This window comes from Sciurus vulgaris (genome assembly GCF_902686455.1).
Source record: "Sciurus vulgaris genome assembly, chromosome: 1".
Lineage (NCBI taxonomy): Eukaryota > Metazoa > Chordata > Mammalia > Rodentia > Sciuridae > Sciurus > Sciurus vulgaris.
The window spans coordinates 161,625,122-161,650,292 of record NC_136461.1 but is presented as its reverse complement, the minus strand read 5'-3'; the positions used below and the strand labels follow the sequence as shown (position 1 = coordinate 161,650,292).

The window sequence follows — 25,171 nt, the reverse complement described above, 5'->3', positions numbered from 1 at the left end:
ACCTAGTTAGACAAAAGGGGAATGAGTAAACGAATTATGATATACCAAACACAGTGGGATATAATGCATTCATTACATAAGATAGACCTATATGTATTTACTTGGAAAATTCATAATAGATTACATTTAAAAAGAAAAATTACAGATAATATAAGAATATATATGCATATACATATATACACACATATACATGCAAAAAATGTGAAAAATATATATTTTTTTCACATAGGAAGTATTTGGAAAGATAATATCAAACTTATAAGTAGCTACCACTGGTCATTGGGACATGAGTGTTTAATCAGTTTTCTTATTTCTAAAAAGACAATAATATTAGTGCTATCCAATAGGGTTGTTGTGAGAATTAAACAAATCTAACACATGTAAATAATTATAAAATTACTGGTATATAGTGGGCATTAAATTTTAATTAAAAACTCTCCTTTAAGAAAATATTCACACACATGTGCTTCTTTTCAATTAATAAAACAAGATAAAATAAAAGTACAGCAAAAGGTACCTGGATTAGTACCAGGGTAGTTTTCAGTCTCCATTTTGAAAACTAAGGCTACAGCACTGTCTCAAATCTCAAAAACTAAATGATTCTTGGTAAAGGAATTAACACTTTGGAAAGCAGGTTACTGGGATCAGTCGTGCCCCCTGGTGGTTGGCAGATGCCTAGCCAGAAAGTTGACAAAGCCCAAATGAAATATTGGCCCTGATTTGTAGTCCACTAATAACTGTGGTAGCAATGACTTCCTGAACTTTTTCCACATTTGTTACCTTAAAATTCTTACATTCAGACACTAATTTTTCTGATGTTGTTTGAATCAACAGTTCAACAACAGTACTAGTTAAACCTGTGTTTTCTGTTCTTTCTGTTGGATTTGCCTAGGCCCAGCCACATCCTTCATGCCTTAACTTGGGTATCACCTTCTTTATGCAAACTTTTCCCACTCTTACAAGTGAACATTATACTTGGGTGCACAGATAAAATTAGCTACATTTTTGAGCACGTATTATGTATCTGTGGATATATATATATGTTGAATAGCATATATGAATATATACACACTTGTAATATAGTATATGTAATATATATATATTAAACATATATATAGTTTAATCAGTTCATTTTGTGGGTGTGCAAACCACATAATCACATTGGGTCCCACATTTGGTTTAATTATATACTATTTTCTTGAAATTATTAAACATTTTAAAGCAAAAGACCCCATATTTTCATTTTCAGTTGGACCCACAAAGTACATAGCTAGCTCTATTTTTAAATTAAACTCATAACTCCATATTGTATGTAACTACACTTCCCCATTACAGATGAGGAAACTAAGGCTTTGAGTGACTAAGGGACTTTTATTGAGGCCCCACAGCTGGCATATTGCAGAACCCTGTTAGAGACTATTTACTGGTTGAAGAGTTTCTTACCTGTATCAGTGCCACCTGGAGGACCTTTAAAAATGCAGATCTCAGACCACATTCTAGGGCTTACTAAATCATAATTTTTGGAAGCACAGTCTTAGAATCTACTCTGTAAGTAATTATTCCACTGGTTAGAAAACAAAGTCTATATTCAATTCATTTCTATTGTTAGAATGTAGCATAAAACTCATTCACAGAAGTCACTTAATACGCATTATGCTGATGGTTATGGTTGGGGTATAAGGTGCCCCCCAGAAGTGCCTGTGTTAAGGCAGGAATGTTGACAAGTGAAATGATTGAATCGTGAGAGCTGTGACCTAATCATCCATCCTAGTTTCAATGGACTGGGTGGTAACTATAGGGGGAGTGGTGGATGGAGGAGGTGGGTGACTGTTGGTATGCCTTGGAAGGGTTCATTTTCCTTGTGGTCTCTTCACGCTTTCCTGTTTCCTGCCTGCCATGGACTAACCACTGCTCTTCCACCGCACCCTTCTACCATAAAGTGCTGCTTCAATGTGGGCCTAAAGCATGGAATTGGCCCACCATGGACTAAACTTCTGAACCATGAGTCAAAATAAAAATTTCCATCTCTAAGTTATTCTTGTCCAGTATTTTGGTCACAATCACCAAAAACTGACTTAACAAAAAAACTGATACTGATGATAAGTGGGGTCATTGTTGTGACTAAAATAACCATGTGGTTCAGAAGCCTCTGGAAGCTGATTTGTGGGAGGAGTTTGGGAATATTTGGAGAGGCAGGCTGGAGAAGCCTTAAAATGTAAGTGAAGCTTAATGGGCAACTTTGATAGGAGTTCAGAAGACCAGTATGCTGATGGGAATATGAATTGTACTCATGAAAATGAGAGGAAAATGGGAACGCTATTGGGAATTGGGTTAGAGGCCATTCATGTTACATTTTGGCAAAGAACTTGGCTACATTTTGCCCATGTCCTGAGACTTTTTGTGAGGCTGAATTTTAAGGCAACAGACTGGCACAGGAGATTTCAAAACAGCAGAGCATTCAGTCAGTGGCATGGATATTGCTGGTAGAATTTAGCCAGGTTTACTGTTAGAATTAGGTGCAGGAAACAGAGCTAAAGAATTTTTGAAATTTGCGGTGTGACTAGAAAAAGACCATGTAAAACTGGGGCCAAGAGGGCTGGGGATGTAGCTCAGTTGGTAGAGTACTTGGCTGAAGCACAAGGCCCTGGAATCATCCCCAGCACCGCCAAAAAAAAAAAAAAAAAAAAAAAAAAAAATTGCCTAAGGGGCCAGGGGAACTGGGGCCAAGGAAGTTGGAATTGTTAAGGAGATTACATCCACTAAAGAGATGCTGATGACTTACACAGAGGCAATAAGAAAGATGGCTTAAGGTCATCTCAGGAATTTGCTAGACCCATTTCAGGCTAAAAATGCAGAAGGAAGAATTCCTTTGAGAAGAGATCCTGTGGGCACCCTACTTGCACAGGGAGGCCTAAGAAGTTACTGTATCCTCTTCAGTCACCCGGGTACTTTGAGGCCTCTGCAACCGTTATTCTAGGAGAGATCCAACTATTACCCAAGCTGACAGCAGACCTTGGCACTGTTACAGGGCTGGGGGCTTCTGGGAAACTGAGGCAGCAAAGATCCCCCACTTCATGCCTTGATTCCTGCAATCAAGTCAGAAAGACTTCAGACATGTGTTCAGAATAACAGGCATAAGTTTATTAAAGAAATAGGAAAAGGGAAAGGGGAAACTCACAAGGGAGAGTGTATCCTCTCAGAGAGGAAAGGACAGTGTGTGTCTCCTGCACTCCAGTTTTAGTGGGGTCTCAGAGAAGTTTCCAGAGAGCTCCATCCAGGTTTACTTTTTGACTTTTGACTGACAACAGGATGACATCAGACTTTCAAGTCCCCACTGCCATGACAACTCTAGGTCACTTTGGCCCATGCTGACTGGTTCTAATTGGATTCTTAACCATAAGTTCTTACAGATTTTATGGTTAGGAGGAATTATCCTTATCTCTCTGAGTTTCAGGATGTGGTCTGTGAAAAGGGTCATAGAAATCCTCCTTCAGTGTACCTTAGGTTCCTGTTATCAATATTATTTTTGGCCTTCATTTCTCCTGCCGATAACAGGTAGTTGTCTGAGGAATGTGACATACCCTGTGCACTTCAGTCAGGCAGGCAAATTGCTTCTTGGAAAAGAAAGTTTGTGGAGGTCAGCACAGTGGGCTTCTTTTGTAGGAATGTTCTCTTAACCTTGTGCTCCTGCCACTCACATCTGTCTGGTCCCTATCACATCATCCACATAATGCTGGTTTGGCAGGAATGCAGGATGCTGGAGTTAAGGGGTCAGGGAGGTTTCCACTGAGATTTCAAAGGAAGCCTGGAAGACCAGGAAAAGCACAGCAGGATTGGAATCTCGGCAGGTTGCCCCTGAGAGGGTGATTCATAAAGCTGTGAAAGTGAAATCAAAGATGGAATGGAGACCTCAGAAATTGAGAGATGCCAGTAACAGTCTGTCTGCTGAGAAAAACTGCTGGCTGTGGAGAAATCCTAAGGGCACTAGAACCTCAAGGCAAAAGGGATGGGGCTGCTCTTTGGAGAGAACTTCTTGTAGCCACGTGTCCTAGACTCTCTAAGTACTTTCCTACTGGCTAGGTGAGAAAGTGACTAATGATTAGAGGTTAAACTGCATTTGGTCACCCAGCCAGAAATGGCAGAAGTGTTCAACCACTCTCTATGGCCGCCCAGTGGGAAAATACTCCTCATCATACAAGGCGGTGACTATTCACGAGAAGCATGTGAATGAGAAGTGCCTCTCCGCAGTCTTCCTTTCTTGACTTTTACTTGGAGATTTAGAATTTAAGCCCCGAACATGGCCAGGTTCTGTTCTCACCCCAGCCCATGCTCTCTCCTTGCTCATGTCTAAGCTCCAGTCACATCTGCGATGGGTAGTTATTTCCAAACGCAAAGTCCTTTTACACCTCGGTTATTCGTTCAACCTAAGCCCATTGTAGATATTGGTTCATATGCTGCTTTCTCTGCAAAATCTTAAAGTCAGAATGAGTTGCTTCACTTTTTTAGGCTCCTCTAATTGACAACTCGGGCCTCTGTGATAGTGCTGCCATGTCCTGTCTTAGCTGTTCACTATTTTTGGACACAACATCTGGCTTTTCTCAAGTGGAAGTGCTCAGTAAGCCAGGGTTACAGTATTCATTTCTTGCCTACCAGATGTCAGGGTGACTGATGCATCTGAAATGCTGAGGACTTTTCCCGGTTTCAGCCCTAGGAGCCCAGCAGTATACAGTACCCAAATGTTTTGTGTAGTGCCAAGCCTGTAGATGGTCTCTAATGCATCACTGAGATAGTCAAGAACTCTGATCAGCCTTTAAAATGAATCTTCAAAGACTTCTTCAGTGTGTGGCACTTAACATCAAATTCTCAGGAATCTTACATTCTTAACCTAAGATTATGCATTGAAGCCATCCCTCTATATCTACTAGGGGAGGACTTGTTCCAGGACCCCACAGGAGATACCAAAATCTGCACATGCTCAAATCCCTTATGTAAAATGTCATACTATTGCAAATAACCTGTAACCTCCTCCTGTATGCTTTAAATTTTCTCTAGATTACTTATAATACCCAAGATAATGTAAATGCTATGCAAATAGCCTTATATTGCATTATTTGGGGAATAATAACAAGAAAAAAGTCTGTACATACTCAATATAAATGCAATTTTCTCTCTAATATTTTTCATTCATAGTTGGCTTAATTGACAGGTGAGGAACCTGCAGATATGTAGGGCTGACTGTATTCCATAAAATACTGAAGATCTGTCTTTAGTCTTCCTATATTCAGAAATTTTATAGCCACTGTGGTGGGATACTCTGAATGCTTGAGAGATTATTTTTAAAAGATGGCTAATTTGAAAAGAGATGAGAAATTAAAATGCTGCTGGAAAGTGTTAGGTAGAAAGGAAGAAAAACTAAAACAACCTGGGCCAACATTAAATAGTCTTCATTAAAATGCTATTGGATCCTTTCCTTTGTTTCATACAACTGTGTGTAATTATAGTATACTATACAAAACCTCCAGATCTTCCTGCTATTAAGTATTTAAAAATATCTGTTCCAGATTTTCAAAATAAGTTTCTCATGTACAGTAATTATAACACATAAAATGTGCAATGCTTAAGATTATTTTTATTACACCAATTTAAAATTAGACTGCTTCTCTTAGGATTGACTTAGTTATTTCTATAATGCTGCCTTGGGTATTTCCTAATAGGACAGGAAATAATTCTATTTGATGTAAGTTCATGGGTGTTAGATAAACACTTGACCAAAAAACATTCAGGAGGAGGAAAAAGAAAAATTGTTTCAAATTTCTGACACCTTTCCATTTGTACAACCTTTTCTATTGAAGTAAATCTCTAAGTTCTGCAAGAGAGGGGCTGGATATTGCCAGGGCTGGCAAGTCACAGGACATGATGACATGGTGGGACAAAACATGGACAGAGATTCAGAAAATCTAGGCCTTTGGTATAGTTGAGCCATCTGGTTTCTGATAGGGTGATAATTTTGTGTTGATAGCTGTAGAAAGAAACTCATGAAAATATTCGTCAAGTCAAAGTGACTTCCAAATGGTAAAATCAAAGCCTCATGATGAGATATTTTAAATAAGAAGTGCACATCAGACTAACTTGGGAACTTTCTGAAGTATATCTGGACCCCACTCCAAGGCCAATTAGACCAGAATCTCCTGAAGGACAATATACATTTTTTGAAGACCCAAAGGCATTTATGACTTGCATGCCTCGTTATGATAAGATTTTTAGACTGATGGAACCTGGAACAGAATACATTCCAAGTCTCAAGTCCCTTCATTTGTGACTAGAAAATTCATTAATTCATTGACTCTCAGTTTTTTAAAGAATGGTAATACAAATACTTCTTTGCAGGGTTCTTGTGTAGAGACACAAGTAAAACAACTAGGTCTGAGTAAATATCATCAGGGATCTGATAAGTAACCTAAAACTTGAAATTTGAAAAACAACAGAGTTTTAGGGACTGGCTAATAATGGGAGAGTACAAACCCTGACTAAATGTATTAATTTAAAAAAAAAAAAAAACACTGAGCTTATAATACAAAGCTGCTCCTCTGCCCATTACATTGCATCACAACCTAGATGAGCAGTCTGAAAGCTGCTCTCCCTGACCTTTCTGCTGCAGCTATTTTCCCCGCTTCCCAACTACTTGTCAGTCTGTGAACATCCTAGCTAGCTATTGGTTCATCAGTCAGCTTGCAAGTGTCCTTCTCCATTATTGGTTCCCTCTTAGCCCGGCAGAATTCAACTGCTTAAGGGTAGCTACCCCCACTATTTTTTCTCATGCTTTTCTCTCTCCTCCTTGCTTTCTTTCTCTCTCCTGGCTTTTCACATTCTTTCTTGCCCCATGCCCTTTCTCTTTTCCTCTCATTTTCTCTCTTACCCTGCAGGGAGACACTCTGTTTGCTTAATAAACCCTCTTATGCCAAATCCCATGTCCAGCGTGGTTTTCGTGGGTTTTCTTACAGAGCTAGCATCACAAAACATAACTTCAATCATAACATTCAGTTCTTACCTAATGTATTGACCAATGAATAACCGATTTTCAATGTTAGGTAAAATATAAAATGCTAAGTTCTGTGTAAGATGCCGCTAAATACAGGATTATTTATTGATTTAACAAATATTCAATGCCGTTATATACTATATAGTATTTCTAGATAAAGGCACTGAAAGATCTAATTCAGAGTATATAGCTGATAATGTGTGTAAAGTAAAATATGTCCATTGGTAATGACACTATATTAAACTACCAAAGCTATCTTTCCAATTCCAGTTTTATGTTAATATTCTGTGGAGGACTTTGTGACTATCTGTATTTTTTAATTCAATTTTTAAACATTGTTAATGGCTAGAAATATTTGGAATTTTATACAATTTGTTTTTAAGGAACAGAATATATTTTTAACATAGTAGTTTGTGGGGAAGTAAGGAACAGCATGGTCATTTGTTGGCAGATAAGGATGCTTGCTTTTTTTAATGTTAAGGTGCCTTTTCAGACCACAATTCCATGACTAGGAAACAGTAAATCATTGGGGTCTAAGAGGAACCACTGACCAAATGACTCACAATCATTCTTAGAACTAGAGCATTTCCTAATATATTTCAGGCAAATTTCCTTTATGTGAAATGTTTTCTGATTCCAAAGTACAAAACCTGGCAGCTTTCTGACCTACTTGAGTGAACTGCCCCTGTGCACCATCATGCTCAGATTTTCCAAACTCCACTAAAATCTGAGCTAAATAATTTCATAAGGCCTATTGCTGATATTTATTTCAAACCATGACTCCTTCACCTGATAGATCTGCAAGTTAAGGCACTTAAATTTTAACTCCCTCATCCCTAGAATGGTGATAAGATTGTGTAAGACTTATCAGGAGGGTTAGGTGAGGTGATGTTTGCAAAGCTCTTTCAGAGCCCCTGGCACATAGCGATATTCAGAAAGGTTGGTTGACATTTTTGGTTATCATTTCTCCTTCCACACAACTAGGGCCCCTTTGTCCCCCAGTTTGGCAATCTTTGGTGTCTCCATCATGATCCGGGCCAGGTGCTTTTGTATGGGCCATCGCTGCTTGCAAAACTTCTCACAGGCAGTTCATTGAAGGTTAGATATGAACAAGCATCCAACTCAGTTCAAAGCCAAGTGCTTTCCACTTCAACACAATCATTATGAGGAGGAGGGGGAAAGTGTTCTATGAGCCAACCTGGCCTCTTCTTCCCTTTTATATTTTGAATTTTTTCAGAAGGGTCCTATAGACTCCAACAAAACAACACACATGCACTCATGCGCGCACGTGCATACACACACACACACACACACACACACACACACACACACACACAAATACTTTGCTGTGATAAAGTCCAACTTCCTTAGCCTGGATTTGAAGACTTTCAAAATCTGACTGCAGTTTACTTTCCAGCCTCCTGTCCTCATTTCTCCCTTTCTCTTTTGGTATATTCCACTCCAGGCCACCTTGACTGTGACTCATACGTGTGATACCCTACCCATCTGCATGCTTTAGCTCCAGGTGCTGAGCCTTCTCCCACATTGTCAAATCTTGCCCATTCCAGGCTCATCCACAGGATCAGCCTTGTGAAAGTCTTTCCAGAATACCAGGACCAAGTCAGATCCAAATTCATACCCCATCTTCATCTCTGACTAGCTCTATATTTGTGGCTTCCTTAAAAATGTCAGCATTCATCCTTGCCCGTAAATAAAATAGGAAGAATCCAACCCCCACTGCTGATAGGAGGACTGATTTTGGCAAACAAGGACTGTTAGCACTAACTATATGTCTCAGGAGTATTAATTACTTCCTTCCTTGAACTGTGGTAATTTCTTCTATTTGCTTATTCTTAGAAGTGGGATAGGACCAACTGGGTAGGAGCTATTGGGAAAAAATAATTTAAAATAGATCCTCAATCTCATTCTTCACAACAAATAAATTCTAAGACCAAAGTTTTTGATGTAAAAAATGAACCATCAACAACAAAAGAGTGGAAGAAAAAAGGCAAGTGAATTTATTTACAAATCTGAAATAGAAGAGGCCTTTCTAAATTGGATGCTATAACCAGAAGCCAACAGATAAAACTATTGATCACTATAGATAGTTAAAAATGCTTACTGGAGCGTAACTCACTGGCAGAACAATTGCTGAGCATGCATGAAGTCCTGGGTTCAGCTCCCTAGCACCAAAAGTTCAAAGTTTCTACAGCAAAATAATGATAATATACCAAAAAAATTAAATAATATCAAACCAAGACAATAATTTTTAAACTTGTATTACGAGGGTCTAGCTTCCTTAATTTATAAAGAGTCTTACATATCAATTAAAAACTACTGAAAATTCCAATGAAAACAGGTATGTAATTTAGTCAGACAGCAAGTACAAAAATAATAAATTTGAAATAATCTATTTAACTCATAAAGAACTATAAACTGAAGAAAAAATGATACCATTTTTTTAAACCTCTTGGCCTGGTAAAAATCAGAGAGTACTCAATGATGGTCAGGGTGTGAAGTCATGGGCCTTCTTTTTTTTTTTTTTTTTTTTTGAGGGGGATGCTGGGGATCGAACCCAGGGCCTTGTGCTTGCAAAACAAGCACTCTATCGACTGAGCTATGCCCCCAGCCCCCCATGGGCCTTCTTATGTACTGTTTTGTGGATGTAAATTGGTGCTACTTTTGCTGAGAAAAAATTAGCAACATTTACCAAAATAAAAAATGCATATTCCTTTGACTCACCACTCCAAGTGCTATAAAATGAGTTTGGAAATAAATTTAAGACCTGCATAGATGGGGGGGGGGGGGGTGTAGCTCAGTGGTAGAGTGCTTGCCTAGCCTGCCTGAGGCTCTGATTTGATTTCTAGTACAAGGGGAAAAAACAGACCTTCACAGAAATAAGCTAATTGCAAATGTACTGGGAAAAAAAAAAAATAAGTTAGCTACTTGTCAATAGATGACTGGCAAATGAAACACAGAATTCTATAGTTATTTAAAAAGGACATTCACAAAGACATTTCTGAGAAATATTAAGGAAAAAAGCAAAGAAGGAAAATGATGCCATTTGTATATATTTGAAATGTGGGGTGAGGAGGTAGAGTGTATATCCACAGGCACACATAAACTTATTATTTTTCTAGAAAAACACATAAGAAACTGAGAAATGGTTAGTTTTGGAAGTCCTAGATTGGGAAAGGCAGAGTAAAGCAATTTTTATGTTTTTCTGAACTCTTGGAAGGTTATAATCATGTCCCTTGATTATTCTTCTTCTTCCTCTTTTCTTTTCTTTTTTTTTTTTATTTGGGGATTGAACCAGGGGCCTCTGCCATGCCAGGCATGCACTCTACCACTGAGCCACACCCCCAGCATCCCTCCACCCTCTTTTTGAAGATACTATTCATGAAGTAAAGTTGATTATCAAATCGCTAATGTAATATGAAATCCGAAACAGGAGAGACTTCCTTTCCTCCTGGCCTTGCCCAGTATGAATAATAGAAAGTTTACATTGATTTTCCTCTGTCAAAACCCTGGGACTGCAGTACTGTTCCATAGGGTATTTTCTGGCTGTTGTATTTAGGTTCCAAGAAGTATTTGCTACAGTGAGAAATCTTGCTGACTGGCATATTATTTCCCCCTCAAACTAAAGTCATGTGTAGCAGTTAGAGTCCATCTAGCTTTGTTTAGCTCTGCACATACATGAGCATATTCTGAGCTTCATTCTCTTGTTTCTTGGACTCAAGGGCAGAACTGCTGATATTTGTAAAATGGAAGAATGGATAATGGAGAAGTGGAAGGACGGAAGGAGGGATAGGAGAACAAAAGAAGTATTTTCCTGGTTGGATAAACTGATTCTTCCCCTGCCTGCTCTTTGAGGCAGCACCCTCATTTATATACCAGTCTACAAGGCAGATGCTGAAACTGCTCTTTTGCAGAAGGTGCTTCAGCCACCTGCTCGTCCTGGCTTTCTCTTATTCTCTTGGAACCTGCCTCTAAATATCTTGGGTTGTCTCCCAGAGCCCCCATGCATGTACACCAATGCCCAGTTTCTTTTATTCATATTCATTTTTCTAATTTCCTATCTCTGAGCACAGAGTTTGACATGAAGTCCTGTTTTTTTGTTCCCTTTCGACCAACATGGCTTATTCAATCCAGCATTTGATCCATTGTTAATATCTTTCCAGAAATGGATTCAGTGCCTGGGCGCCCGGTGCCCAGCACCAGCACAGGACTTCGGCCTAGTAATTATAACTTTTTACCTTACATTTAAATATTACTACATAATAAACAGCTTGTCTATTGCAGGCCTTTGTTCCCACTTGTCAGCTAGGAGAAATAGAGTCACAAAGGCAGCTGAAAATGCTCATTTAGGCACTATATATTATTTATTAATTGGATTAATAAAAGTACAATTTACTATAATGTTTACTATGTTTTTTAGAATGAGAAGACCACACATTGAAAGATTGGAACCACTGGTAATAGATAAAAGTAACACACATGTCATTAGGACAGGGGGCACTTACAAGATCTCTTCAGAACAATTCGTGAAACCTCAATCCTACTTGCACAAATGATGTAAAAAGGTCACATAAAATTTACCTTGAGCATCAAATATCTTTTTTGGTACCAGGGATTGAACCCAGGGGTGCTTACCCACTGAGCCATATCCCCAGCCCTTTTTTATATTTTACTAGAGACAGGGTCTCACTGAGTTGCTTAGGGTCTTGATAAGTTGCTGAGGCTGACTTTGAACTCCACGGCCTCCTGCCTCAGCCTCCTGAGTTGCTGGAATTACAGGCATGCGCCACAGCGTCCAGCAGGCAAATACCTCTTAATTATTTTTAAAATGACAACATTGCTTTATATGAAGACCATTAGCACATAACCTTTATAAGTTTATGATATCTTTTTTTCTCATGTGAAAATGTAGCTGTGAGTTTATCAGTTGCTAAAATTTGATTGTATTCAAATTTACAAATAGTGGGAAAAGTCTTAAGTCCTCAGGCCTAACACCCCACTGCTACCATGAAGGACATCTGCACAGTCGCACTGGGGCTATTAGAGTGGAGCTTCCTACAATTACTTACGTCATATAGGTGAAAAACGTGCTGAGGGGCTCCAGGGAATGATTCCGGAAATAGTCAAATTCTCCGCACAGCTTTTTCCTCATCTCAGTGTCAATTTTGGAAACAGTAAGAGGATTTGTTTGATTAGCCAAGAAATTACCATAATCAGTGGTTTGAAGATGAATTTTCAGATCTGCAATTAACAGAGATCCCAAATCAAGTTAAAATCTCAGCATGCATGAATAGCTTTTTCAACATTAATTGAACATGTACTAACTGAGGTAAATACTCAACGTCTTACTATATTTCAAGATAAGGACTATATGGTATTTAAACTTGAGTGTCGATCTCTGAAGCAATGAAAAATTCAATGTAAATATGGACATTCTAGCACACCATTAAAATTTCCAATTATCTGAGGAATCTGGTATGATTCCACAGAGCTAAAATAATAAACAAATACCTAGCAGAGATGGCTTTACCTGAGCCAGTTTTAGACATTTTGAAATAGCTGTGTGGGAAACTGTTGAGAGGATACTAAGTTTCTGTCCCAAATTGATGGAAAAGAGAAATGTATTAGTAATCGCTCCCGTGGAATGGCAGCCATCACCGCTGCATTTCGACTCCTTTCATTACTAATGAAGAACCTGAAGTTGGGCGTGGCTACGCGGTGGAGTTATATAATGGCTGAGGTAGGGCTGGGAGATGATGCTTCTGTTACAGTCCAACATATCCAACATCATGTCCACCAGACCATGCCATGTATTATTTAAATGTCAGTGGTTTGGGCTGTGAAATGATTGAATTAAATTCCAGCTTCTTTTGTTGTCATTTCCTCCTGAACAACCCCTATCTCCCTACTCCCACCCCCTCCACCTCCCCAACCCCCGACCCCCCACCAAGTGCTGGGGCTAGGACCCAGGGCCTCCTGCACACTAGGCTAGTGTTCCACCTTTGGGTTACACCCCCTATACTCCACGCAAACCATGTGTTTTACAGAATTCATACTTACTGTTTGACTCCATCCACCCTATAGAACTCCTCCCACCCTCTTTCGAATTTGCCCAATATGATGTATCATTCAAGTTCTGGTTATGATGTTAAAATAATATTCACCAGTGATTGCTGCTCATTATGTGTCAGAAATTTGTTGATACGCCTGATGAAGTTATGAAATAGGAATGGTTTTTATGTCCCTTTACAGATAAGAACACTGAAGTTCAGAGAGGTTAATACTTTCTCAAGATCACATAGCCAGGTTTATTTGAATTCAAACTCACTTGAAACCTGTTGTATTTTATTGCCAACCAATTCAATCAGATTATCGCTCATTCTGTAGTCTTATTTCTTTTAGGCAGACTTATTCAAGTTCACTCATCTCAATTTCTTCAAAGTACTTTGATAATGCCTCTAGCATAACACCTATTATAGTACATTATAAAGCTTTAAGAATGTTAACCCCAAAAAGTAGTTATACTACCTTAGTTATATCTGTGGTTCCTTGCACAGTCCCTATCAGAATACCTAAAATGTCTTTGGCTCCATCTAGCACACAAATAGAGCTAACATAGCACCCTGTTCTTTACTTGTTCTTTTATTCAAATGTTTACTGAGCAATTACTATGTACTGTCAACTAGAGGAAACCTAAAGACGGACTAGATATACCTCACCCAGAAGGAAATTCACAATCTGATGGGGAGAAGGCAACCATAAACATATTTTCAAACAATGTGCTAAATTCAGTGATAAGAATGTTGATTTACTGGAACAGAGAAAATGGGACCCAGAGTCATAGGGAAGGCAGTAAGAAGCTGAGGAAATTTTCCTGGAGGAGGTTAAGCTGCAGATGAACATTAAAGAGTTCTGTAACAGTGGGAGGAAGAGGTTCCATGAATTAGGGAAGGTATGATATATGCAAGAAACTCAGTTCAGTATTGTTGGAGTATTTTGCAGGAGATATGGAAATTAAAAATAGATCTACTATATGATCCAGCAATCCCACTACTGGGTATATAGCCAAAGGCAATGTAATAAGTATGTCAAAGAGACATCTGCACTCCATCTTCATTGCAGCGCTATTCACAATAGTGAGCTATAGAAGCAAACAACATGTCCATCAGTGGATGAACGGATTAAAAAAATGTGATATAAATACCTACTGGAATACTATTCTGCCTTAATAAGGAAGAGAATCCTATCAGTTGTAAAAATAAAAGTAAAGTTGAAAGACATAATGTTAAGTGAAATAAATCAGTCACAGAAGGGAAAAGTAGCACATTATCTCACTTAGATGTGAAATCTAAGAAAATTGAACTCATACAAGTAGAGAGAAAATGGGTGGTTACCAGGGACTATGGTGGAGGAGGGCTGGGTAGATAGATACTGGTCAGAAGATACAAAATTTCGGGTGGACAGGAAGAAGATTTCAAGAGATCTATCTATCATACAACATGGTGATTGTATTAAATGACAACATATTTTACTTTGAAAATTGCTGACAGAATAGATTTTAAGTGTTCTCACATTGAATATATATATGAGGTAAACTATATGCTAACGTGCTTGAATGAGTCTATTCTACCATATATGTATACATTTCAAATAGATATATACATATATATGTATATATTATTCCTATTAGAGCTTTGACATGAAGCTTTGAAATAAATTAATATATAAATTAATGTACATATTAATTTACATATATGTTATAGAAGTTTGGGTGTGCTATTGCTCAATAGGGTGACTACAGATAACTGTAATATACTGTGCATTTCAAGGAGTTATAAGAAAGGATTTTGGAAGTTGGGTTTTTTTTTTTTTTTTTGGTACTGGGAATTGGATTCAGGAGCACTTAACCACTAAGCCACATACCCAGCCCTATTTTGCATTTTTATTTAGAGACAGGGTGTCACTGAGTTGCTTCGTGCCTCACTTTTGTTGAGACTGGCTTTGAACTCACAATCGTCCTGCCTCAGCCTCCTGAGCTGCTGGGATTACAGGCATGCACCACCATACTTGGCTGGATTTTGGAAGTTTTTATCATAGAGAAATGATACATGTTTGAGGAGATAAATATGTTTATCCAGATTTAAATGCTACACAAATTATACAGATATTGAAAGAACATATGGTACCCCATTAATATGTTAATTTTTATGTTTTTACACATCAGCTAAAAATAAATACATTTTATACATAAACAAAGAAGAAATCATGCTTTGCAAGATAAATAAATACAATTTTTTATATGTCAACTTTTAAAAACGGTGGTAGAAAAGGAAAGGTAAGAATTGAAGTAAAAACCTGGAGTCTCCTGGAGGGCTTAGGATCTGTATTCTGAGGATAACAGGGAGCCACTGTGGGCTGTGGGTTGATGGCTCTGGGAGGTGGGGGAGGGTGGAGCTGTCATTAGACTCCATGTGATTCTTGAGTGACTGAGATGCACAGTATGAGCCATTCTTCCTTGGCACTTCAAGTAGATTTTGCATTGAAAATGCTCTTTTATTTGCTCAATTATCTAATTAATGAACTCACTTAAACACAATTATGCTTTTTTTTTTCATGCCTTATTTGGCTTTTATTTTGGCAGTTCAGATTTTTTAAGTAATTTGACAGTTTGCATTCTCAGCACCAAGGAATATTTGCCAACAGAAGTGACACAAATGGTATTTCTTTCAAAACTATGATATTTTGCTCGTTGACATATGTTTCTTCTAAGCTAAGTAACTTTCAAACCTTTCAGTTGCCAGAGAGATGCTGAAGTTTAATGTCTCCAGTGTTTCAGGCTCTGTAGGAATTGTGGAATCAGGAGTCAGGGGAGAGGCAGGTAGAAGAGAAGGCACCCTCTTCCCAGCTCCAAAGTGATCCAAGGGACCCTCACGTGTGGATTCTAAGGAAAGCTTAAAATCTGAAATGTTTGCTCTGAGATAATGACAGACTGCCAAGAATATCAACAGTGGTCACAGATTTGTAGTTTTCAAAATTGGTTCACTTAATTTTTTCCCCTGCATTTCCCTAAATGCCTATCTAAGTAGGGATGTCAGTAGTAAGATTTTATGGTCAAATAAGTTTGGAATAAACGGGCTTCCTTACTGCAGGAATTGAAAGATTGTAAATATATGCGTGCCTGCATGCTTGTACATGGGTAGAATGTAAAATCGTGTCTTCCAAAAGTTGCAGTCACCCAGTTAAGGGAACTATCTGAGATCACTTGACTAGGCAGTGAGTCAGGACAGGGAAGTGAGATATCATCATCAACTTCTATTAATTTGATGGCAGATCATTTTTAGAGTATTATTTTTTCCAAGCAGTGTCCTGCTTGAGCCTCTGTATAAAAATGAATGTCCAGCTTAGTGCAGTGGTGAATACCTGTAATCACAGTTACTCAGGATACTAAGGCAGGACAATTGCAAGTTTGAGACCAGCCTTGGTAACTACTAAGCCAGATCCTGTCTAAAAAAAAAAAAAAAAATTTAAAAGGGCTGGTGACAGAACTCAGTGATACAGCCTCCTTGTTCCTTCTCCATAAAATGACAAAAAAGTGAGTTGTCTGACCTTCCACTCTCCAGGTAGGTTATGCCAAGGAAGCATCTTAGAGGTACCTGTCCAGGATGCTGTCACCAAGTGGTCTCCTGTCCATATCCGTCTCCCACTGGTGCTGACTTAAGGAAGTTAGCTGACCTTTGTTTTTCTTTTCTTTTCTACCACTGAGCTGTATCCCCAGCCTTTTTTTTTTTTTTTTTAAGTTGTAGATGGACACAATACCTTAATTTAATTTATTTATTTATATGTGGTGCTGAGAATCAAATCCAGTGCCTCACACATGCTAGGCAAGTGCTCTAACTCCAGTATCACTACCCCGCCTGCCCACAGCCTTTTATATATCTTCTTATGTGATAGGATCTTGCTAAATTGCCCAGATTGACCTAGAACTTACCACCTTCCTGCCTCAGCCTCCCAAGTAGCTGGGATTACAGGCCTATGCCACTGCACACTGACCTTTCTGAATTCTGTTTCCTTATCTACAGAATGGACATAGAGGGACATAGAATACAGAATGGACATAGCTCGGTGGTAGGATACTTGCCTAACATGCTCAAAGTTCTGAACTTGATCTCCAGAACCACACATACACAAAGGATACGGAGTATAAAATCTATGCTTTCAGGTTATAGCACAGATTAAAATAAGTAAAATGACAGCCCTTCTTTAATCCCCAGCTCCAAAGAGTAATAGTAACAATAATAATGCTATAGGTAAGTGAAGAGCCAGGACATAGAGGCCACTGCAAAATATTAATTTTTTCTTCTCACATGTACCCATTCACTTTCAAAATATTTTGATTCAATTGGCTTAAAGCTTTGATTTTTATTCTTTAAATCAGAAATTTTCTAACCAATTGAATTCTACTATCAAATCTAATTATTACTCAGACTTTTAATAAATATGTCAAGATCTATAAAACCAGACACGTGTTCCTCCACTTTTACTAATCTATTGCTATTCATACAGTGTGGAAACTTCGAAGTCTTCTTTAGTGTTTATTATGCCAAATCCCCTGCATTTCTTCTCTGATTTCCACTCTTTATTTTCAGGTTTAGAATGACCACCTGACCTAGATTATTATTTAGCTCTTAGATCTTCCCAGGCTTGTTTCCCCTCATCTGTTTCTAGTCTCAAGTTTAATCTTTCTTAAGAATTGTTTTGATCCTTTAATGGTCTTACAAAGAGTTTAGAGCCACGTAAAATTTTAGGTAAATTATGGATGACATTCCCTCAACCTCAAAGGTATTTAGGTAGTGAATAGTGTTAATTGTTCTTTACATCTCCACGGCACCTAATGAAACTGTTGTCACATAGTCGTGCCTCAAATCTTTGGTTTAATTTGTGATTGAAACCTAGAGAGGGAGGAGTATAGGGTTCAAAGTTGGTGACAGTCAACAGGTACTACATGTTCCATGCTTAAGATAAATGGCAGGAACAGAAATACGGGGTTAAAGTTTAAGTTGGAGATGATTAAAAGAAAAAGCACTACATGATTTATGCTTAAGGTCAACGGTATGAAGGCCTCTCCAACTACTCCATTGTTCAAGACAAACAGCAAGAAAACATCAAACCAATGCAAACAGGTGGGACCACAACTCCTTGACCCATAGTAACTGTGACCCTCATTTAAATGCGTTTCCATGTTAACAGATACAGCCATAGGGGATCTAAATGTTTTAGACATGCTTTTAACCATGTACAAAATGGGGCAGGTGCATCAAGAGACTCCAGCATTATCATGAATATTGCTATGCAACCTAAAAATATCCAAATTCCTGATCCACAACTGTATAAATGCTCCTCACTCTGACTTCCTTGTCACTCTGCCTGTGAAGTGGTCACTTTATTGCCTGGCCACTCTGTATATGGGGTAGCCACCTTGCTGTACTAATAAATGCCATAAATGATTCTTAATCCATACTTCATTAGATTTCCATCCTGCACAAGCTTAAGGACCCACTGTGCCAGTGACACTGGGACCAGTAGACCAGCAGTCACAAAGCACCTCATTGGTTCAGTATTACCAGTGTTGAAACTCCTCAGTTTGATTCTTATTCCCAGAATGAGTATTTCCAAAAGTGGTGCTCTCTGAAGAACCACTGAGAACAGAATTCTGGAGAATGGAATTAACTAGTCATATGCCAAATACCACTATCGAAGACCATGCAATGGAAAGAACCATTTCAGGAATTCCAGTGCCTAGCAGGAAAGGATTCTTCTTGTACATGTACTACAATTCCCAGGAATACTTAAGATTGACAGTTTACAAAGCTTCTTTAGATATTTCTGCTCCTCCCCTGAACTGGGAGTTAGGCCAGGAAGATACTATCTAAGTGTCAGACAAGAAAGCACCCATGCTAAAGGTTGAACAGCCTGCTTAATATCCCATGACCAGGAGCTAGAAGAGCTTGACTTAAAATTTTTTTTGGGGGGAGTGGGGTACCAGGGATTGAACTCAGGGCACTCAACCACTGAGCCACATTCCCAGCCCTACTTTGTATTTTATTTAGAGACAGGGTCTCACTGGGTTGCTTAGTGCCTCCCTTTTGCTGAGGCTGGCTTTGAACTCTCGATCTTCCTGCTTCAGCCTCCAGAGCCAATGGGATTATAGGCGTGGACTACTGGAAAAGCTTGACTTAAGACCAAACATTTAGACATTTCTTCTTCTTCCTCCTCCTCCTCTCCTCCTCCTCCTCCTCCTTCTTTTTCTTCTTTTTTCTTTTCAGGAAAGGAGAGAGATAGAGAGGAGAGGGAGAGAAAGAAAGGAGAAGAGAAAGGGAGGAGAGAGAGCAAGAGAAGACAGAAGGGAGAAAGAAATATGGAGAGGAGAGAGGGAGAGAGACTGAGGAGAGAGAAGAGAGAGACAGAAAGGAAGGAGGGGGAATATTTAGACATTTCTAATGTTCATTTTGAGATTCTTAACTATGCAAAACATAGTCTTAAGCTACAAGAGGTAGGAGAGAGAAAAGTGTCAGGTGTATTTTCTGATCATAAGAAGCTTATGATAGGGCTGGGGATGTAGCTCAGTGGTAAAGCACTTGTCTCCCCAACACCACAAAAACCAAAACAACAACAAAACTGGCTTACTGCGTAGGAGACAGAGACCTTTACTTACTCATGAGCTAAGATTAACTTGGATAGTCTCTGGATCAAGAAAGACGACAGACAAGTATCCTGCCCCAGTGTGCCATACCTTTGCAAATGTCACCAATGCTGTACAGCATTAGATTCATTGCAAGTAACAGTGAAGCACAAATTAAAGACCATCAGTTCTTTCTCACAGGGTTACAGCAGTATTAAAGGGTCAATAGAGGAACAGGCTTGAAGGAGACTTTAAAGGGGAATGAATGTTCTTCAGGCAAACGAGGTGGAGAATGGAATTTGTGATTGAAGGAAAAGCTTTAGAAAAGGCAGAGTGTTCTGAGGAACTGCTTGTGACTAGCCAGACCGCTGAAGGCTTTTAAGCCTAGAGAGATGTTTCTCTTGCTTCATGGAAGCCATTTGTAGATATATACATTTTCAATATAAAAAAAAAAAAAAATGAGTGCTATAATTACAGATAATGTCTAAGGAATCATGGAGAAGATTCTTTGAAATAAGAGTCTTCTTCACATATGTATTGTTTAAAAATAGGTAGTAGATATATCACACACACACACACACACACTCACACACACAGGTACACAGTGAAAGTTCTATACTTGTTACCCACCCATCTACCACCCCCTGCCACCTAATTCTTTGCCCAGGTAACTCTATGTTTTATTTCTCTTGGATCCTTTCATACTTTCTCTGCATCTAGAAAACCATTTAGGACATATTTTTACAATCCATCACCCTTTTCTATTCAAGAGTATCATTCCACCCCGGTTTCTTTCCATTGTTATTGCTATAGAATATTCAATATATGAATGTTACATAACTTATTTAACCAGTTCCCTACAGAGGAATGTTTGATTTACTTCCATCTTGTTATTCCAAGCAGTGCCACATTGAGATCTGGTATAGCCATCATCTCACATGTGTGCATGTCTGTTTGTGGGACCTGAAATTCCTGAGGGGAATGTGTATGTATTTGGAATTTCAGAAAGTACCATCCAATTGTCCTCCTTAAGGATTTCTTAATTTTCTTATATTTTCATTCTCCACTTTTAAGGCAAGGACTGTTATCATATTCATCTTTACTTCCTTGACCCTAACTGGAAAATGCTGAATACATCATTGCTGAATTAATTCCACCTAACAGCATAGTCAGAGAAGGACTGAAGGAAGGTCAAATCTCTTAGAAGGGAGGTAATTGTTAGATATAATAGGCTTCCTGCATTCCTTTTAAACAAATGTGCAAAGAGGAATACAATAAAAACTCAATCCAGTTCTCTCCACATCCTGAGAGCCAGTTGACTTGTTTATCATGTGTTTTAGAGAAAAAAAAAAAAATATATATATATATATATATAACTAATAAAGAAATTATTAGTTTTACCATCTTGTTTTTCTCCAAGAGAAAGGAATATTTACACGACAGTCCTATTTGTAATTAAAATCCTGATAAAAATAGGAGTGCTGACTTTAAAAAGAATATCAGCTTCTTTCTTTTGTACTTTGGAAAGACTGAGTCCCAGTGACTGGGTCAGGTCCCTCTGTTAGTCAGGGGCAGGCTTTGGAACAGATGATAATTTCTGACCACACTTGCTCCAATTACACATGTGAACTAGCACATTTATGAATACTAAGGCTTTCCAAAGCTTTTCTGGACAATCTTTATCTCATAAATTTATCTGAAGACTTACGTGTTCCTTAAAAGTAGTGCTAACACAGTTTGTTGCTATCTGAATGCTTTTAAAATTAGAGGACTTTAAAGCACTAACAGCAAATTCAATCTTTGACAAGTTAGCTTTGTTTTTACAGAAAGCACCTGCTTCACCATGTAATACTGTAATTACACAGTTATTACTTTCTCTTCTTTATCCATAATTTGTACGGTACATAATTTCTGCAAACGTAAACAGAATTCCTTAAGTCCTTAACATCTATCTCGAGAAATGCCCTTGACTGATCCTCAACTCTGAATCTAGCTCAGAAGGTGGCTGGGTCTCTCCAAGCAACAAATGCACTGCTTTTCAGTTATTTCCCGAAATCCTGGAAAATAATCTGATAAAGCAATCCTTATTATTTTCTATTATCAAAATGGAGCTAATATCAATTTAAACCAGATGCTCATGTCTCTTTGATTCATACTCAGGAAGTGATGGTATTTTAGCATAGAAAGAGACACAGATTATTTCTATCTTCCATGGCCAACAACCTTAGGTTGGTCACAGCCATTGTAAATCTCAGTGTCCTCAACCGTTAAGTGAGGACATAGATTCTTATTTAGATTCACTTATTTGTGTATTTGCAGTACTGGGGATTGAACACAGGGCCCTGCACTTGTTAGGCAAGTGCTTTACCACTGAGCTACACCCCTAGCCCTAGATTTATTTTTTTTCAGCAGCCATAATTACCCAATCATGGTTTGATGATTCATACTTAATATTTCCAGGAACCTCCAAATGTAGATTGGCACCCACACTCAAACAGAGTTGTGAAATGAATAATTGAAAAAAAATATATATTACTGACAAGGTAGAAACCATGAGATATAAAAATGACAAAGCAATGTGTATATGGCAAGATTGCTTAACCAGGGTGCAGGGATGGGTCCATGATCCCCTGACATTGTATGGAAAACTGTATACCTGCACATACATATTTATTTCTAAGAAGCATTGTTCCTGAGGTCTCCAAAAGGGTCTGAAAGTGTTCTTTCTCTCCCAAATTGCAAATGAAGCTTCCAAATTCAGCTGAGTACCTATTTAGATGCTGAATCTGTTAACCTCATTCTTTAATTCTCTTTCTCTCTCAACAGAATATTTTGGTCAAAAGGGCCCACAGCAGAAAACATTGGGAATGACTTTTATATTCTTAATTTTCATCTTTTTTCTTTAACCTTTTTATTTCCTAGAATTCTTTCTATGACTTTAGATATGGATTCCCCATGGTTTCTTTCTGAATTCTTTTGAGCAGGCAGGCCAGACCCTGTTTTGGGTATTGCAGAGATATTTTATGTGTTGGTTACATTTAAATTTGCATTTCTTACCTCATTTAAAGGCTTGAGTGAAAATGAAACAGAACTTATTCAAATGACTTCTCTCAGATACACTTATTCTGCTCTGTGTTCTTTAAGTTTGTCTAATTTATGCAGATTTTTCTATACATAATTAACATTCTCCAGTCACCAGACTCCTAATTTAATGTACTAAAGAGATTTAAGATTGGGATTGTATTGTAATTACTTGTTACCAGCAGAATTAGTTACCAACTGAAAGATTCTAGCTGTTTCCACAGCTAATGCAAGGACAGAGTGTATCTCAGTTTGGGTGTTTAACTCTGGCTTTAACTGGTCACAACCATAAACAAGTGATCTCAGTACTTTTCTGCTCTACCTGAAAAGCCTGCAAAGTCACCTTCAGAAGACTTTTCAGTTTGTTTTTACCTGCTAATGCCTTTCCTAAAAGGCTTTATCCTTAGTGTTTGATGGCTTCTTCTAGAATAATCTGGGAGTTTTAAAGTGTTTTATGGACTCTACAAGTATGCTTCAAAATAAGCAAGTGAAGCTTGTTTTTAATAATGAAAATACTACTACAGATATGGGATCTTTGGTAAGGTTTTGAAAAAACATGTGGTTTAAAGGTAATTTCCATCTACCTTGTTTATTTCTCTCTATAACTCCCCTAACTGGGCTCACCCATCACATGTTATAAATGAGGACTTAGAGGCACTCACGAGTACATGGAAGAGGTCACACCAGGACTTCCGAATCCAGGGCTGTGCCTACTGCTGATCTGATTTTTTTTTCTCTTAAGCTTCAGGCAAAACTCAAACTCTCAAACCATTACTGAGAAATTAGGTATGGGAAAAAGTCATCTAGACCAAAGTTTTTAGCAATTTTTTTTTTTCCCATTGATCCTCTGGCAAGTTGGTGAGGCCCTTTTCCAAATACTGTTTATAAATATGCAGAATGAAAACACATAGGATTACAAATATTTTAAAATACAATTATCCAAATGTTTTTTTAAGTAATAAATATAAGATGTTAAAAATCAAGCTTAAAGCATGAGTGTAATCTATACTTTGGCTTCAAAAGAGAAAAAACATAAATGATATTTCAAAGTATCTGCAAGAATGTTAAATGGATATGAAAATATTTAATGTTTGTTGGTGACAAAGTCACACTTATACCAACCACCATGGTTTGTAGTCTATGTTCATAATGAAAGGAAATGTTAAATTTCACTTAGAGAACACTGAAAATGGAGACCTATCTCTTTTTCCTCTTCCAAGTTCATAAATACTCAAAATCTGGATTCCAGAAACAAGAACCTGCTCAGGAGGCAGGCCGTGGGATCATGGTCCCTTCTCCTTGCTTCCAGAGAGACTTCATTTCCACTTTTTCTTTTTAAAGGGCAAGAAGAGCACACTTACCTTCCAGGGTCTCACACTGAACCAGGTTGATATAGTCCTGTTGGGTCAGGAGGCTGGCTTTGCATCCCCGCACCAGGCCCTCCAGGTAGCCGTGGTCCACATTGAAGTACAGTTCAGCGCTCTCAAGCATGGGGAAAGATCGCAGGGGATCAGGCTGTGCAACTCAGAGTTCTGGTCAGCCTCTGTAGACTTGCACCAGTCTGGAAAAAGTGCTGGTGGCACAATCTCTCAGCTGATAGTCAGGATGTTTGTGACTAGTTTCCTCCGGTTCCAGTGGCTTTCCACAAAGTATGCTCAGCCCTGTTTTTACAGCAACAGTGAGTGAGCCATATGACCCAAGTAAACCCGGGGAGCAGATCTCTACTGGGAGGAGACTAGGACCTAAGGGGGTGAGGGAGGGGCTCAACTCTTCCCTCCCATAGCACCAGTCCCTGACCGCAATTGGAAGGCTTCAAACACCAAATGTTTTGTAAATATTTCCATACCATACAAGAGCTTTCAATTAGAAATTCCCTTCCTTCCTTCCTTCCTTCCTTCCTTCCTTCCTTCCTTCCTTCCTTCCTTCCTTCCTTCCTTCCTTCCCTCCCTCCCTTTTTTCTTTCTTTCTTTCACCTATTAATATGAGAGGGCTTTAAAAAAAAAAAAATTAACATGTAAATAGATCAAATGTGATTCTTGTGAAGAATGGTTTGTAAAACAAATGTTACTAATGTTTAAAATTGCCAAGGGATGAATGCTTTTTACAGTCTAGGAAGCAGAACCCTCAGATTCTGTTATAAGTAATCCACTGCTTTGCAAAATTTGACTGTTTATAAGGCACTCTTCATTTTCTATTTTCCATCTGAACTGCCGATTATTTTGAGATGAGTAACTATCCAGGTACTATTACTACTTAGAACACAAATAGAGAATCAGCTCTCAGAAACTGGGAGGCAGCTCAAAATGCACAGGTGGGTATTAAATGAAGCAGGAACTTAATTGTTGAGTTTAATG

General features: G+C 38.4%; 1 protein-coding gene across 1 annotated transcript in view; it reads right to left on the bottom strand.

Moving 5' to 3' along the window:
• ATP6V0D2 (ATPase H+ transporting V0 subunit d2) overlaps window positions 1-24,519 on the bottom strand; it is a 47,518-nt gene extending 22,999 nt beyond the window's left edge. The window contains exons 1-2 of the mRNA XM_079138541.1: window positions 24,179-24,519; window positions 12,127-12,298 (exon numbers count right to left, since the gene is read on the bottom strand). Of these exons, the coding sequence (XP_078994667.1) occupies window positions 12,127-12,298; window positions 24,179-24,308 (302 nt within the window). The 5' untranslated portion in view covers window positions 24,309-24,519. The remainder of the gene's footprint in view (window positions 1-12,126; window positions 12,299-24,178) is intronic.
• Window positions 24,520-25,171: the final 652 nt, after the last annotated feature.